Source organism: Numida meleagris, chromosome 11 (genome assembly GCF_002078875.1).
Source record: "Numida meleagris isolate 19003 breed g44 Domestic line chromosome 11, NumMel1.0, whole genome shotgun sequence".
Classification (NCBI taxonomy): domain Eukaryota; kingdom Metazoa; phylum Chordata; class Aves; order Galliformes; family Numididae; genus Numida; species Numida meleagris.
The window spans coordinates 13,725,110-13,740,548 of record NC_034419.1 but is presented as its reverse complement, the minus strand read 5'-3'; the positions used below and the strand labels follow the sequence as shown (position 1 = coordinate 13,740,548).

Genomic DNA, 15,439 nt, shown 5'->3' with positions numbered 1-15,439 from the left:
TGTTTCCAGACAAAAGCAAAATCTAAAGAAATTGAGGTTTCTTTTTTTTTTTTTTTTTTTTTCAAGATAAGTCTAGTTTAACTGAAAGCTTTCTTTGTAATTAAACCACCACTCCCTTCTGCAAATTCCTCTGAAGGAAGCAATTAGAGACGTAACCTCTGACACCCCACTGGCCTTGGCAGTGTTGTCATGGAGCCGCACAAATGGCTTTGGGAGAGAGAAGCATCATCATGCATCACTGTGGGGATGTGATGAGAGGGTGGGGTGGGAGCAGGAGCAGCCCCATGGTTGGAGTGCTGCAGGAGCCTGGTGCTGATTCCTGTCCCCTGTGCTGATTTGCAGTGCACGAAGCCGTGTGGGGCAGGGACAAGAACGCGGCTTGTGGTGTGCCAGCGCCCCAATGGAGAAAGATTCACGGATCTGAGCTGCGAAATCCTTGACAAGCCACCAGACAGGGAGCAGTGCAATGTGCAGGACTGTCCTAGAGATGCTGCCTGGAGCGCTGGTCCCTGGAGCTCGGTACGGCCATAAGCTTTCTCTTTGTGAAGCGTTGCGTGGATGTCCCGTAACAACAGATTTAATGTGCTTCAAACCAAGGTGCTAATGCTTCGTGTCTTAAAACTGCACTTAAGAGGATTATTGATTATGTATTTGGAATAACACCGATTCGGTAAGGGCTTACATTAGAGGAGCTTGAGTCCTTTGAAAGGCACTTTCTGCTCAGTAGCCAACTTTGTCCGTTCTGTTACACCATGCGAGTGCCGTGCATTACGAGTCTTGGTTCTGACTGAGTTCTTTGCACATGGATTTAAACCTGGCATTTAAGCAGTACTTTTGCATTGAAGTGGAATTGGACTGAAGTTTAATGGTAACACTGCACTGTGCACCTACTGGTTTACAAGTTGCGTGTTCTGTGCCGAAAACGAACTGATGGGGAAAACTGTACCAAATTTCATCCAGTTCCAGGCTCAACAAGTGTGTGTGGGTGGGTGTGCCACCCTGTGCACTTCGATATAGAAATCTGTGCGTGTTCACACCCACGCTGCAGCTCTACTCCCATACAAAATAGGAGTGTGACATGCTGTGCAAAGGCAGCTGTAAGCTATCCGTGTGCATCTCTCTGCTTCAGGAGTTGGCCAGGATCTGCCACAGAGATGCTCCTGCGGTGGCTTGTGAGGGCTGAGTGCCCTGAGCTGGGAGCTGGGATGTGTTCTGAGTATTTTTTGCTGTTTTCTCTGCCCCAGTGGCAGTTGGGGTTCTTCTGGCACCCTGGAAACCATGGACCTGCCTGTTTTTGGAGTGGCCTTCAAACAGATGTTGACCTTTAGTGTGTTTTGTTGTAACAGCTTTTCAAGAAGATTTTTCTTTTTTTAAAGGAAAAAAAAAAAAGAGAGAATTTGACTCAAAAGCACTTTATAAGGAAAAAAGAGGCCTGTTTGTAATGTATTGTACTTCCTTAATTGTCATGGTTTGGAAAGTCATCTTGCTAGCACGTAACCTCGCTAGTTTCTGTGGATGCTCTCAGTAACACGGACGCCTTCAGTAACATTTCTCAATATTCGTATCATACCTCAGTGCATTATGCAATAGCCATAAAAATACTGGACTAGTGTTTCTACGGTGCTTCACCAGTACAAGGGACAGTGCCATGACATGTTCCATTTGAGGTGCTCATGTATCCCTCGTACCCTGATAGCTGGTGCTACGATGAGGGCGGTGAGCTCAACAGAACTAGCAGCCGTGCAGCGGCTTTCCTGCAGCACTCCCAGCTGAGAACTGCTGCTAGCCTTTATATCACCTGTGCTGGGACACTGGCGAGAACCGCAGGCGAGGACAGAGTTGTGTTGCGTTTGGTGCCACTCAGCATTCAGCTGTTCCACTGTTTGGCAGCAGGCCGGAGGGCTGCACCTGCTCCTCGGTGTTGAAAATGCAGAGTGCAGTCCTGTATGTTCCTTGGTTTGCTTGTTTGTTTGTTTTTGGTGTCGTTGGGTTTCTTACCCAGAAAGAAATTCCTTTGACTCTACTAAAACTCTTGCCTGTATTAACCTTGGCGGGCTGTTTGAAGACTGCGCTGTCTCTGTCTATGGGGTCAACAGGACGTCGTGTCCCTCCTGCAGAATGCTCCACATGTGTGTCTACCTCGTGCTACTACTGTAGGTAGTAACGCCCAAATTTCTTTTGTTAGTGTGGGATCACCCAATTTGCCTTAGCTCTGTCATCGGTTGCAAACATCATCCTGTAGCTGTAATACTTCATCTCTTTGGATGGAGTGTCACTACCATATTTTTTTGGTCACTTTTGAAACAAGAGTATAGTATTAGCTGAAACTTTTCAGCAGTATGGATTTATGTATTTATGTAAAAGTGTATTTATTTTTCCAATATTGTTATTTAATTTTATATAAAGATTGCATACATTTACAATGTTTAATGTTAATGTTGAACAGTGAAAATTAAAGACAAGTAGAATGTAATCATAATTGAATTTGTATAATGATTTCTTGAGTCTTTTGGTAAATTAAGGTCATATTACTTAGTTTTGGTAACTTTTACTAATTTTTCTGAAATGGTTTACTTGCTTGTTCTCCAACAGAAACTGTCATTCTTAATAATTAAACAAACACAGTTAAAAGTGTACGAACTATTAGTTTGGTTAAACTAATTTCTCGCAAGCATCTGATTGGCTTAGCTTCACACAGGTTGGAATGGAATTAGCACGTTAAAATGCATACAGATTAAAGTCAGTTGAGTCTGAAGGGTCCAACCCTTGATCCTTAAGGCAATATTCCACTGCAGTCTTATGCAGGAAAGAAGTGATTTTATCTGGCTAGTTAAATCCAGGTTTTACGGAGATAGTTAAATGAATAAACAGGATCTGTATGGAAATTATAGTTTTATAACAGGAGACTGGTGAGATGCCGTGTCATTCTAACGCATGTTCAAAGAAGGCTGAGAGGAGGTGATACTTTTATTTCCTTGCTGATTTAAGAACATGTACTCAAACACTGCAGAACTGTAAGCCATGTGATAGACCTGACTTCTTTTTTATTAAAATAATACTTTAGAAAACATGCAGAGACTGTCACCAGGAGACAGAGTCTTTTTTCTCCTCTGAATGCCTTACGATGTGAACACAGATGTCTGCCCATGCCCTCAAATGATGAAAAGAAATCTTGCCATGTTCTCCAGAATGAGGGAGAGATGCTCATGATGTATTATTATCCGTCACTTCTCTTCAAACCCAAACCTCAGCCCGATCCTCTCGGAGCAGATCTGCTCCTTTCAATAGCCACTGTGAAGTTTCAGCGGTGTAGAGTTTGCCCTAATATGCACCATACCCTGTTACCATCCGTAATGACACTTGTTGTGGCCTTCTCAGTCTTCCCAAGCTAGGAAATAGACACGGATTAGGGAACACAGTTCTATCTGCCAGCACCGTGCCCTGGTTGGGGCGGGTGGGTCGCTGGGACTTCACTGCAGTGGGATGGTAACACATGGACGATGGGTGGGTGGCTTCTTTCCTAAAGAGTATTATAATTTCAAATGTAATCTGCTCTGGCAAGTGCTTATCGCTCTTTGGTATAGAGTTTGAGCTGCTGTGTAGCTCATGGTGCCTGGAAAGCTGTGCTGTGTGCTTCCCAGCTCCTTATCAAACAGGCAGAAAGGCCGGTTGGGTTTTTTTATTAATTTCTTGGTTTTTTTGAAGGCCTTTTGATCTAACAGTGAAGAATTGGAGTAGGGCTCAATGATCTCCAGATGTCCCTCCCAACTAATACAATTCTATGATTCTGTAATTGGAAGCTTATCATAAAATAATTAGAATATTAACCAGCTGACATCCAAACGCCGTTGCTGTTGATGTGAATTCTGTTTGGGTTTGCAGCACGGTGCCATTAGCTGGCAGCTGGTGGCACTGGTGGCTGCATAGGGCTCTGTGGCTGTGTGTGGGGACGTGGGGAACGGCAGCGTCTCTGTGGGGCCATGGGAGGCCTGCCATGAAGCTGGTACCTGGGAATTTTAATCCTAAAAATGGTTGTTGTTGCAAAGTTCAACCCGTTGTTTACAAGATGCCTTCCCCATGAAGCTTGCTGGAAATAGGCTGTTCAGCAGCAATATTCCCTGTGTCGTTGTTCTGATAGCGTTCTTAGCAGGCAGCGTGTCAACTCTTGCTAAGGCATAAGTGATAACCAGGGGCAGATTTGGCTGCAAGTGTATTTAACTCTGCTGCTCTCCTCCTCTCTTCCGCAGAAAACGAATTTGCTGTGACAGCAGCATTACCGAGCTGCCATATGATTCCTTACACATGTTTTTTCAGTAAAAGCCATCCTTGAAAATGAAGTGATAGGCACGTGGAACTCTCCAGTCACTCGGAGATTCACGCTGCTTTCTCTATCCTTCACTCAGATGATGTTGGTTGAGGCTCTGGTTGGCTGCAGCAGCCAATCTGTTTTTCAGGGGTTGTCAGGAAATAAATACTAAGTCAGCCTGGGTGGCGGAAGGACCCATGTTGCAGCAGTGGAGGAAGGCTGGACATAAGGTCCCAGCATCCATAACCCAGGCAGAGGGATGCAGTGTGTGACTTGCACGTCTTTGGAAAAACATGTAGAAAGAGATGCCTTGATAAAGCTGATGCAGACCAAAAGGAGAACTTTAGCCTATGGATATCCTCAGCCATCTGTCTGAAGCTGTCTCTGTCTCGGAGCTGTTTACTGTTCACTCAGACTGGCCCACCAAAGCTGCTGTCTCCCTTGGGTTCCTGTCTGTCTCCTCTTTAGGATCAGGCAGACCTACTGACTCCAGGGACTGCCACTCTGGTGTGCTGATAAAAGGCAAAAAGCTGTCTGCTTTCGTTCCCCCAAAAGAAAAAAAAGGCCTTTGACAGTGCAGACCTCTCTGCTTTTGTTTAAAAAAGCAAACCAGACCTTCTCCAGCCTTTCTCTGTTGTGTGTCATGCGGCCAGAGCACACCAGCGGTCAGCTTCATCCACCTTAAAACCACTTGGGATGGGCAGAGCCTCACCAGCTGCCCCACAGCCCACCCCTTAGCTCCCTTGTGCATGGGTCCCACTTCTCACCAGTTGTATTTTATCACCACTTCTCCGTAAATAAGGAAAACCCCATAGACACACTCCTGCTATCAGTTCCGCTGTGTTGCCTAGTATTGATGCAGGTCTACAAGCACCAAAGCACTGACCATGCGCTTTGCTGAATCAGTTCCTTGCAGGGTTGTTTTCCTGCTGCTTAACTGCTGTTGTGGAGTCCATGCTTCTGCCCCTAACCTACTGTCAAACATCTGCCTTTCTCCTCCCTGCAAGTGGTTTCCTTTGGGATGCTCCGTGGCAGCCTCAAGCACAGGGGCCATGAGACCGCATGAAGGGGAAGGCTGTGTTTTGTGTGCTTCCCTGATGACCCCCTTTTATATTTCCCTTATACATTTTCTCACCAAGATAGTTATTTTCCGGGCCCTGCACAGCTGGCCTGAGCTTGAACAAAAGGCTGAGGGACTGCTGCTGCAACAGGAGTGGCTTTGGTCTCTGTGTCATGGTTGGCCCCAAGTTTGCAGACCACACTCACAGATGTGGGAGAAATAAGCAATACATACAGAAATGAGCTGTGAGGTTCAGCAGGTCCCTGTGCTGTGCTTTGGGAGGTCTGCATGGATTTTTACCCGTTGTTCCAGGTTCCTGCTGTATACCCCCCAACTGCAGTAATTACTATTGCTGAGATTGTAGCATCTAGAAACAAGAATGTGGAATGATGAGGGATGCTAAGCACAAAGGTGTTTTGTGCATGTCTAACTTTCATGGTGCCTGATTTGTACAGTCATTAAGGAAAAACAATGCAGTTAATCTTGCTCCAAAAAGCACTTAATGTTCTGTTCATGTTTTAATTTTTCCTAGCTCACAGGGAAGGTGAGCATGTGTGGAAGCCTGTCTGATGCCCAGGACTGTATGCAGGCTGACACAGCGTTTGATCACTGGTGCATCAAGTAGAGATTTTCCTTTAGAAAGCTGGAGAGCAAGAAGTAGCCCTTGCTCCTGCATGTGCCCGGTGTGAACTCTCTATTTTGTGTTTCCATCCATCCAACATGGAGAAATCCTGTTCTTGAATGAGACTTGTAAGTGACATTATGATGTAACTAAATAACCGAGGTGTCGATTAGACTTGGCTGCTTGCTGCTTCAATTGCTACTTTCTTAAAAGTGCTGCAGCATGGAAAATAGGCTCCAGTCAGCCCCTTCTACACCCCATTATATCGGCTTCCTTGGGTAGCTGACACATTTCCTCCTCATTTGAGGAAAAAAGACCTATTGCATCCTTCGCTGGAGGGACGTGCCATTGCTATTTGGTGGCTTTTGCTTGTTTGCTGTTCCAGTTACATTGCTTGGAGCAGGGATGCACCTTTTAGGGCAGGATCTGTGTGTTCACAGCCCTGCTGATTTCTGCACCTGGTGAAGTCTTTGTAGGGGGTGTAACCAACAGTATAGGTGGGTGGAAGAGGGGAGAAGGTGCTGTTTAGGCTTGTCTTGGTGGTGTGTCTTCCAATGCCCTTTGTGCTGAAGGGAACTGAGATGTACAGATGTTGTAGGGCTGTGTCAGAGTTTGCAGCGTAAGTTGCGGTATGGGCTGATGTGCACGAAGGGGATGCTAAAATGTCCCTGTGGGGGGTGGCAATGGGGACTCTCATGGCAGAGGAGGATTTGCTAATATCCAGGAGCACAGGCCCTCAAGTGAGGGGATGTGAGTGTGTAGGACCATTGTAGTGTAGGGTGGACACTGCTGTTTTTCAGTTTTATTTCGTCTAGCGCACAGCTCAACTCAGATTGTTGGAAAGGATGAAGGAGGGCTTACTTAAGAGCACTTACTTTCCGTATAATCCTTAATGTGTGGAAATCTAAACCTACGAGGATTGATTTTAATTTCCTCTGAAAAGTTGCTCCTGGCACAATCTGATAAAGACATTTTTAGGCTAATTCTTCCCAGCCCCCTCTGTTGCCCTTCCCAAGCTATCTGAGCGTGCCTATCTGGGGGAATTCATCGGTCGATCGCCGCATCTTGCATTCATTACCTCAAATACCTCCCAAATCGCTGATGCAAGGGAAAGCGGTCTGACAGCATTTTCTGAAACTTCTCCTTTTTGGTGGAGAACTTACCCAGATCCTTGCCACCCGTTCGCTTTTCTGCCCCATGTTTAGCAGAGTGTCCAGTGCACAAAGGAAACAAGAGCCGAGCCACTCCATCGTTCTTGGCAGCTCTGTGCTGCGGGTTTCCTTTCACTAACGTTGAGCATCGCATTCTGATCTTTCTAGAAACAGTTGATATGGAAATATCTTTCTTGTTTTCATTTAAATTCTTTTTGTCACATTTATTTAAGCTAGATGGTATATTTATTTGGAAAACTCAGCAGCATGCCAATCCATGGCTCTTGGCATGTTCACAAAACTGATCATGCAATAAACATAATTCCCTTAAATCTATGCTCAAACGCTTTGATCCCAGTGCTGTTGGGAAGGTCCTTTCATTCTGATTTTCTTTGTAAAGCTCCAAGTGTGACTGCAGTGGTTCTAGGAGATAATGATGATAACAAGAGGAAGGTTTACATGTCTATAGTATAAAGGCAATGGCTTACTTTTTTTTGAAATATTGCTTCTCTATTAATTTAGGTGCCACAGTTTTTCTGGTTTTTTTTGGTTGGCTGGTTGGGGTTTTTGTGGGTTTTGTTTGCTGTTGTTTGTTTTAAGAAACAGCACCATCTGTTGTTTTCCCAGCACCAGCATGGCTGTCCAACCAGGGATGCTGATGTTTGTTGCCATGCCCTCTGCCACAGTCTGGAAACAGCTTCTCAGCAGTCACGTTTCCAAGCACTTTGGCAAAGACAGGTTGATCATGGGCGTGCCCAAGTGCACACGATCCTCAATTCTAGGGAGCTTGTCAGTGGAAAAGGCAATACAGTACCTTGGCTATACCTTAAGGTCTGGATCCAGAGACGATTCTACCAGTACGAGTCTTTCTGTTGACTTCAAAGAGCATTGGATGAGGCTGCTATTCCACAGAGAGACCCCCATCCACCCCCTGCAACTTTGAAGTATTTTCTACAGGGTAGGGAGAAAGGAAAGAAAGAAAGAAATCTGCGAAAGGAGTGGTTTTTGTCTGTGCTTTTCAAACCTGTAAAGAAAGCAAGGTCAAAGCTTACCTCGCTGTGGTATTGTTATTGATGGATGTTGTGAGCGAGTGGCAGCGTTTCCAGCGATGAAAGAACCCTGCTAATGAAATGCAAAGTTTCCTGGGGTCAGGGCTAAGGGATGACTGCAGCAGTTAGGTATATCTCTGCCTTCGCTCGCGTGGCCCTGAGATAAGCGTGCTATTGAGTTGTTCTCCGCATATGGCTCACATATGCTTAAAATCTACGTGCCAAGTAAAAGTTGGAAGTACCTGAGAAGAATTAGAAGGCAGTTACAAAGTAGGCTCTTTGCAAAGGAATTTTCAGTCTCTAATACTTGCTTACATCAGGTTATCCAACCTCTCTTTTTTGTCAGTGCAAATGAGATCATAACTCACATATGCATGAAACCAAACGCACAGCTGCCTCACTGTAATATATATTAAAGGCAGACATCAAAATGATTAATTCCAGCATCTCAGTAATTGCATTTCAGTATTAACAAAATTAGCCTAATTATGTCCACATCTCTAGGTGCACCAAAACATGCGTGTAGACCTGCCACGGCTTGGCGTGGGATGCCAAGATAAATGTCGTAGTCTGGCTCCATACCAAATTTAAGCAATTTGTAGATGAGGGGTAGCAATTCTGGAAATTAATGGTACCATATTTGCAAGATCCAATGTTTGTCAACCAACTTCATGGTAGACATGATAGATGTTTATAACTGGTAGGAGTTGATGTTCCCTTTGTGCTGCTGATGTTTGTTGCCTGTGGAGAGATGTTGAAAGAATGAAAAAATGAACTTATGATGAAATTTGAAGGCTTTTAAAATTGAGACAGCATTAACTCAATCTTTTTTTCTACTGATACTAAGGAGGAAAAAAGTAACATTTATGAATCTCAGTAACTTGTGGAAGTCTTATTTGGGAACAAGGGACAGCGTGTCCTCTGTTTTCCAGCATAAGGTTGAGTGTTGGTCATGGCAAATAGCAGCTCCCAGTCTTCCCCCTGTTAGGGGCACACTGGTGTTTTGGGGGTGCTCCATGAACCTGGTGTCTGTGCAGGTGGAGAGCAGCAACTGGTGTTTTCAGCAGGAAAAGGCTCCTCAACAGCTGTCCCCTCACCTTCACAAGCAGAGCAGGTCTGGGTGTCCCTATGCCATCTATACCAGCACATCGCACAGGAGTCAGCATCACATGGCTAGATCTGCGCTGACCTCCTGGATGGCCCATAAATCCCATTGAACTCGAGGGATGCTAGCTACCTTTGCCAATCTCTTAGTGGCCTTACGACAGGAAAACAGCCTTTCTCAGAGCTTCACTTAAGCAACAACAGTTGATCTTAAGAGTTATATCCCTTTCTCCCCATGTTTCATTTTGGATCAAGTTACTGCTCTCTTGTTGTTTCTTCATATATCTCTAAACACAATAGGGGCTGAATGATTTGGAAGCAGTGCTGTAATTTAAAATAATCACAGTTGTCAATGCAAGTGCCAATTTCTGGTCTAATGGGTCTTCCAGAACCACCACATATGTGATTTGTAGTTTGTTAAGTTTCAAAAGTATTCGTAGGCTGGGAAGAGTTTGGGCTGTAATTTATTTCTTAGCAAACATGGTGATGGAGCAGCTCCAAAAAGAAGGAAGAAGGCTGATCTCTGCATGGTTGCTCCTCTTTGACAAGAAAGTAGAACATTTTATATTGAAAGATGGTTGGATCCGTGTGTTTGCGCTCAAGGACTGAGCCAGGCTGCCTGTGATACAGCATGTAATGAGTTGCATAACATGTAATGAAGAAATTGAAACTGAGTTTCTGGGTGCATCATGCTGAGTAAGAGGCTTGTTCTACAAGAAACTGTCATATTAAATTCTTGTCGTGATTCCAGACCCCTTTGATTCCTAAATCTTTTGGAGGAGACTAATCTGAAATCAAAGTGAAGTTGCTTGGGGTTTGCATGCCAGAAGCGGTCACATTTGAAAAAGTTCAGTGAACCTGCAGAGGGAGGTTGAAATGCGTTGCCTCACTACAAAGCTTGCAGCTAACATACCTGCTGCTTTGCTTTTTGCTTTCATTCCTCAGGCTCTGCCTTCTTCTGGATTGCTTTCAAAATGCATAAATCTTAAGGATGAGTGTGTCCTGGTTTTCCATCTTTGTTTTTGTTTTAAAAAAAAAAAAAAGGAAAAAAAAAGAATCAGTCTATGCTGGTATAGAGTAAAACAAACAGGAGCTTTACTACTGAGGACAGGGAAAAACTGCATTTTGCCCCTCTGCCCTGTCCTCTGTGCAGTTGCTTCCCCCTGTCAAGGTGCATATCACACTTTACCCCACTTATATACCAACATTTGACCTCCCTTTGTACCAAGGTAAATGGAAACGGTCCCTTGCATGTTCTTCTCGGTCCAGCTGAAGTAAAACGTAGCCATGGCCCTTGCTGAACCACGTAGGTCGCCCTGTGCCGGAGCTGATTTGTTGTTACTTTATATTTACAGTGTTCTGTCTCCTGTGGAAGGGGCCAAAGGCACCGCACTGTGTACTGTTTGACAAAGGAAGGGAGGCATGTAGAAGAAGATTATTGCAAGCACCTTGTTAAGCCCAATGTGCAAAAGAAATGCAGAGGGGGCAGATGTCCGAAGTGGAAATCAGGAGATTGGGGACAGGTGAGACATGTTGTATACCCTTTTGTACCCTTTGATATTCCTCTTCTGTCAAATGGGCTAGAAGCCGATGTGGTTTTCCCGTCACTTCTGTCCTCTTTACAAGGATTAAGTCTTGGGCCGGCTCCTCAGGTGGCATAAAACTCTGTTAGCTCCATGGGCGGCAGCGGAGCAGCACTGATTTGTGCATGGCAGCTTGTTTTTGGTGTCTAACTGAGAGCAAATTCCTTGCATATGTTAAGCTTCTGCTAGGAAAGCCATTAGTATGTAATATTAAAGAGAATCTACTATTTATTCATGTTTTTAATATTGTTGTTATTTAAATATGTCACATCACAAGCAAAATAGGCCTTAGTTTTGAGAAATCTGAAATTAACTTTATTATCAGCCTGGAGAACAATCAGAGCTGCTCATTAAAAACGCTTTTCGCTACCTTTTGTTTCTTAATATCATCGTCATTTAACTTTGCTTCATTAAGAAGTCAGACACTTGATGCATAGAGCAGAGGCTGCTGGAAGTGGGAAAGTGCATGGAGCTCTTAAGCATCTTGTTTGCTGAGAGCATATCTTGAACTCTTGTTTTCCTGAAAAGAATGTCTTTGTTTTCACCTTGAATCTACCGCATGGCATTTTTAGCTCTGAACTTCAGTTCTCTATCTACCTCATTAGTGTGCTAATCAGCAGAATTATTGAAAACCCCTGACTAAATGAACTGTTACCTTGTAAAGCATCGCAGGATGCGGTCTGTCTTCCAAATTCAGGTGCAAAACACCAATTCTCACCGCATGCAAGTTGCCTGCAAGATAAACCATTAACACACCTGGGCACACATGGAAGCGTTAGGACAGAAAATAAAAGACCATTATATGCACTTGTCATATCCCATTTGCACCTTATTTAAAGTGACTGCCACTGAAAGCAGTTCTTCTTGCAGCTAATAACTGTAAACATAATAAGGTAGTGCTCTGTCGATTGCTTTAAAATGTGCTCATAATAATTGATAAAAGTAAGTGCTCTAAAATTCCAGCGCTCCTCCACGTGATTGGAATTAATTTTATGCAAGGGGAGAAAGAAAGGAGGTGATTTATGGCCTATGGTATCTCCTGTGGCGGGGCAGTTAGGGAATGTTGGGGTGCTGATGAGCACTGGGGAGCAGGCAGCAGCAGGGGGAGCACCCCATGAGTGGGGCCCAGCGCTCTGCTCTCTCTGGGTGTCCTGCATTTAGAGGCCGGGCAGTTCTTTTCCATGCTGTTACAAATCTGCTTTCCTCTGGCAAAGCATTTCTAGTATCTCTAATAACCAGAAGGGAAGAAAAAAAAAAAAGGCTTTTTCTCCAAGATCTAAGTGTGTTTGTGTTTGCAGTGAAATGTCAGGTTTAATGTGTTTGGATCTCATAAGTGCTATCAATTATAGCCATTTACTTTTCACTCAGTAAAAATACCAATATTTCTCCCTCCGTCTGATATTTACGCCTTCCAGCTTCAGGCTGCAGTCATGCCTTGTGTTTTCACAAGGCAGAGCTTCTCCGCAGCCGAGCTGCTGCCCTGCAGCTTGGTGATAGACCTCAGGAGAAGGAAAGTGCATAGGCTGCACAGAAAGGATGAAGAGGCTGCTGGCATCCCCTAGGGCAGTGCACAAGTGCAGCACACATCGTTCTCCCCCAGCCTGAGTAGCTTCAAAACACCTGCTCCTAGTGCTCAGCAATCCGGGGCTGTATTTCCCAGGACAGGCAGAAGCTGCTGACCAGTATTTGGGGTTGAAACTTGTTTAAAACACTGGCTGGGCAGCAGTTATCCCCTTAGGAAAGTCATAAGGAAAAGCTTCACCCTGGATTTGTAATAATGGGCTGTGAGCTCGTTTTCTAAGTTCCTAATGGATCAATAAGGATGTGCACGTTAATTGTTAATTCAGCAAATAGTAGTTCAGTAAAAGCTCGGTAAAAGCCATGATTTAAATGAATGCCTTTTGATTTTTACACGCTTTCTTTCAGAAACACACGTTCTTTCTCTTCCACATCTATATAATATCCCTTAAGACCTAGCAAGAAAGAATTCACACCAAAGAGAAGTAAAGTACTGCCAAACAGGTTGCAGGGTGCAGTCACAACAGTAGGAAATGCTGTCTGAAAGAAAAACCAGAGTGTTAGAGGCATTGTAGTGCAGATAATAACTTGAAGATGTCTGAGAAAGAGAAATTCGGGCTGTTCCTGCTGTGCGTAGGAGCGGGCAGAGATGTGCCCGCAGTATAATAGGGGTAAGAAAAGCAGTTCATTTACGAAGACATTCATTTTCACAGTCATACAGTATGTCCTGACTTGAGTCATGTGCATGTAGGGATGTGTGCTGGAAGGAACTGCAACTGCATCATAACTTTACATCGCGGTTGCCGTACACTTTCTTCTATATAACAGAAGTTTGCTTTTCCTTAAAGCCCACCGCAGTGACAGTCGTGGCAGCTGATGTATTTTGAATTCTATATATTGAACTGCTGGAACTGCATAATCTTTAAGGTCTCTTCCGAGCTAAGCCATTCTGTGATTCTACTTTTTGCCCGAAGTGCATGAGGAGTAACGCACAGAGCCCCCCAGCTCTGGGATGCCGTTCCATTTAACAGCGCTGCTATCTCAAAGCACTTCCCAAATATAAACTCGATCGGGAGGATAAACCTGACCCTGCTGAAGCCGGCAGCAAGAACTCCCTCTGCCTTCAGCGGAGCAGGAATTCCAGCCTCGCCGGAGGCGAAGCAGAGCTCAAAGCCTCTCAGCAACCCGCGCCGCTCACCCACCTCTGTCCCTTCCCGCAGTGCTCGGTGTCCTGCGGTCGCGGTGTCCAGCGGCGCGCGGTGCAGTGCCACGGCGGTGCCCCGACGGCAGCGTGCGACCCTGCGAGCCGGCCCGCAGCACAGCGGGACTGCCACCTCCCCGAGTGCCCCACGCACCGCTGGGCTGCGGGCGAATGGCAAGCGGTAAGCGGGACCCCTCCCGCCGGCCCCCGCTCGGGCTCTTAACGGGTGGTGGTGGAGGGGGAAGGATGTCACAGGGAAGGGGTGGGGGTCTGGGACTGTCTGCATGGGGGTTTTAGGGGTTGCATGCTGGGTTTGCCAAAAAAGGAGGCGGGGGAGATGCTAATGCATGCTGGCTGTGCCCCTTTCCTTGCTGCGCTTGAGGGAGTGTGGAGGAATAGCCCGGTGGAGTCAGTTTATTGGTTCGTGCTGCCCTGCGTTTGGCTGGGGCCTATGCAAATACTGAGCGGGTTTGGGGTGCGGTGTGCTTGGGTCTGGTGCGTGATAGCCCTGCTGCTCCGAGCACATCGATCTGGAGGAACTGGTGAACACAGTGGTTCTCCCTTCACTGCCCTGTTCCCTCTGACAGCTGCCAGGGGTGAGTTGCCTGGTGGCACTGGGGAACGGGGCGGTGGTGGTCCTCAAGAAGTGGCTACTTAAAATGCTACAGGGGAGAGGCAGCGAAGAGTCAGAAGTGTTCGGGGCAGGAGGACAAATTGCTGCTGTCCCTGGGCTGTGCAAGGAGCTGTCAACCTTGGAAATGGGAAAGGTGATGGAGATGAGTCCTGTAGAGGGGTGTCCTTGTCCCGTAGGGGAGATGGGATCCCTCATCACAGGCCCTTGTAGGGATGCAGGGATAGAGGAGGCAGAAGATCCCCTGTCAGCAACAGCCTTCCTGTAGAACCAGTGCTGGATCCTGCACCCTTAGGGCAGCAAAGATCCCACTGACAGTGGAGGTGCGGGATCAGAGTCCAGTCCTCTTCATCTTGATGCCTGCAGTTGTGAGCAGCCCTGGGGAGCAGGGTAAACATGATTTGTACAGTTAATGCAAACGAGCTCAGCTTCATTCCACATGATCTGTTTATAATCCCAAGTAACGCATCCATGCACAAGGGTGTGGGTCCTTGAGAGTCCTGCACTGTGCCCTGTTTCCACCTGCCATGAGCCGAGGTGTCCCAACACAGCACAGGTGTCCCAACGTGGCAGCAGCCCAGAAGGCAGCAGCAAGGCTGTGGCAATGAACTTTTGCTTCTACAGAGCTCCTCAAATGTCCCTAACTGATACACTTACAGGCAGCAACCAGCATACAGTCACAGTCCTTCCCCAACAGTATCATTAACACAGAAGTGTTGTTTCTCCAACACCTTCCTTTTTGTCCTCTTTCCCTTATTTCTGCACTTCTGAAGCTGGTGGTGATAGCCCCCTGCCTCCCACCCTAAGCCTGAGGTGGGTCCTGATGTGTTCCTAAGTTTCCCAGGGTTTCCCACTGCACCAAGGAAATCTGTAACATTTTTGTGGAGCTTTTTATTCTTGGAGTTTTCTCACCTGTAACTGATGGTTAATAGGAACGTGCAAGTGTCACCCGCTGGGAGCTCAGCCATGTAGCTGATTCCAAGCAGTTCAGAGCACTTATTTTGTTCTGAGGTACCTGGTGTAAGTGTGGCATCACCTTATCCCCAGCCATAAGTCCTGGCTGTGCTATCTGCAGTGAGGAGGCGCAGATTGCATTAGTATTCTCCGAGCAATGAACCCTAATTGACATGAAAGCACGATGTAAAATAGCATCCCCGTGCTGTCTTGTTCTTGATTTCTTATCTTTAAAGGGAATCTGTCAAGAGGTTTTTTAT

At 45.9% G+C, this 15,439-nt stretch overlaps 1 protein-coding gene across 6 annotated transcripts in view; it reads left to right on the top strand.

Annotated features, from left to right (window-relative positions):
• The window catches only part of ADAMTS9 (ADAM metallopeptidase with thrombospondin type 1 motif 9), a 67,984-nt gene that overhangs the window by 38,544 nt on the left and 14,001 nt on the right, over positions 1 to 15,439 (top strand). For 5 of the 6 annotated variants that reach the window (XR_002442448.1, XM_021409189.1, XM_021409188.1 and 2 more), the window contains 3 exons: positions 343 to 519; positions 10,648 to 10,815; positions 13,614 to 13,775. Coding sequence is in view for 5 of the 6 variants with exons in the window: in XM_021409189.1 (XP_021264864.1) it covers positions 343 to 519; positions 10,648 to 10,815; positions 13,614 to 13,775 (507 nt within the window). In the remaining variant the exon portion in view is untranslated. The remainder of the gene's footprint in view (positions 1 to 342; positions 520 to 10,647; positions 10,816 to 13,613; positions 13,776 to 15,439) is intronic. The other variant, XM_021409190.1, reaches the window with a different exon arrangement.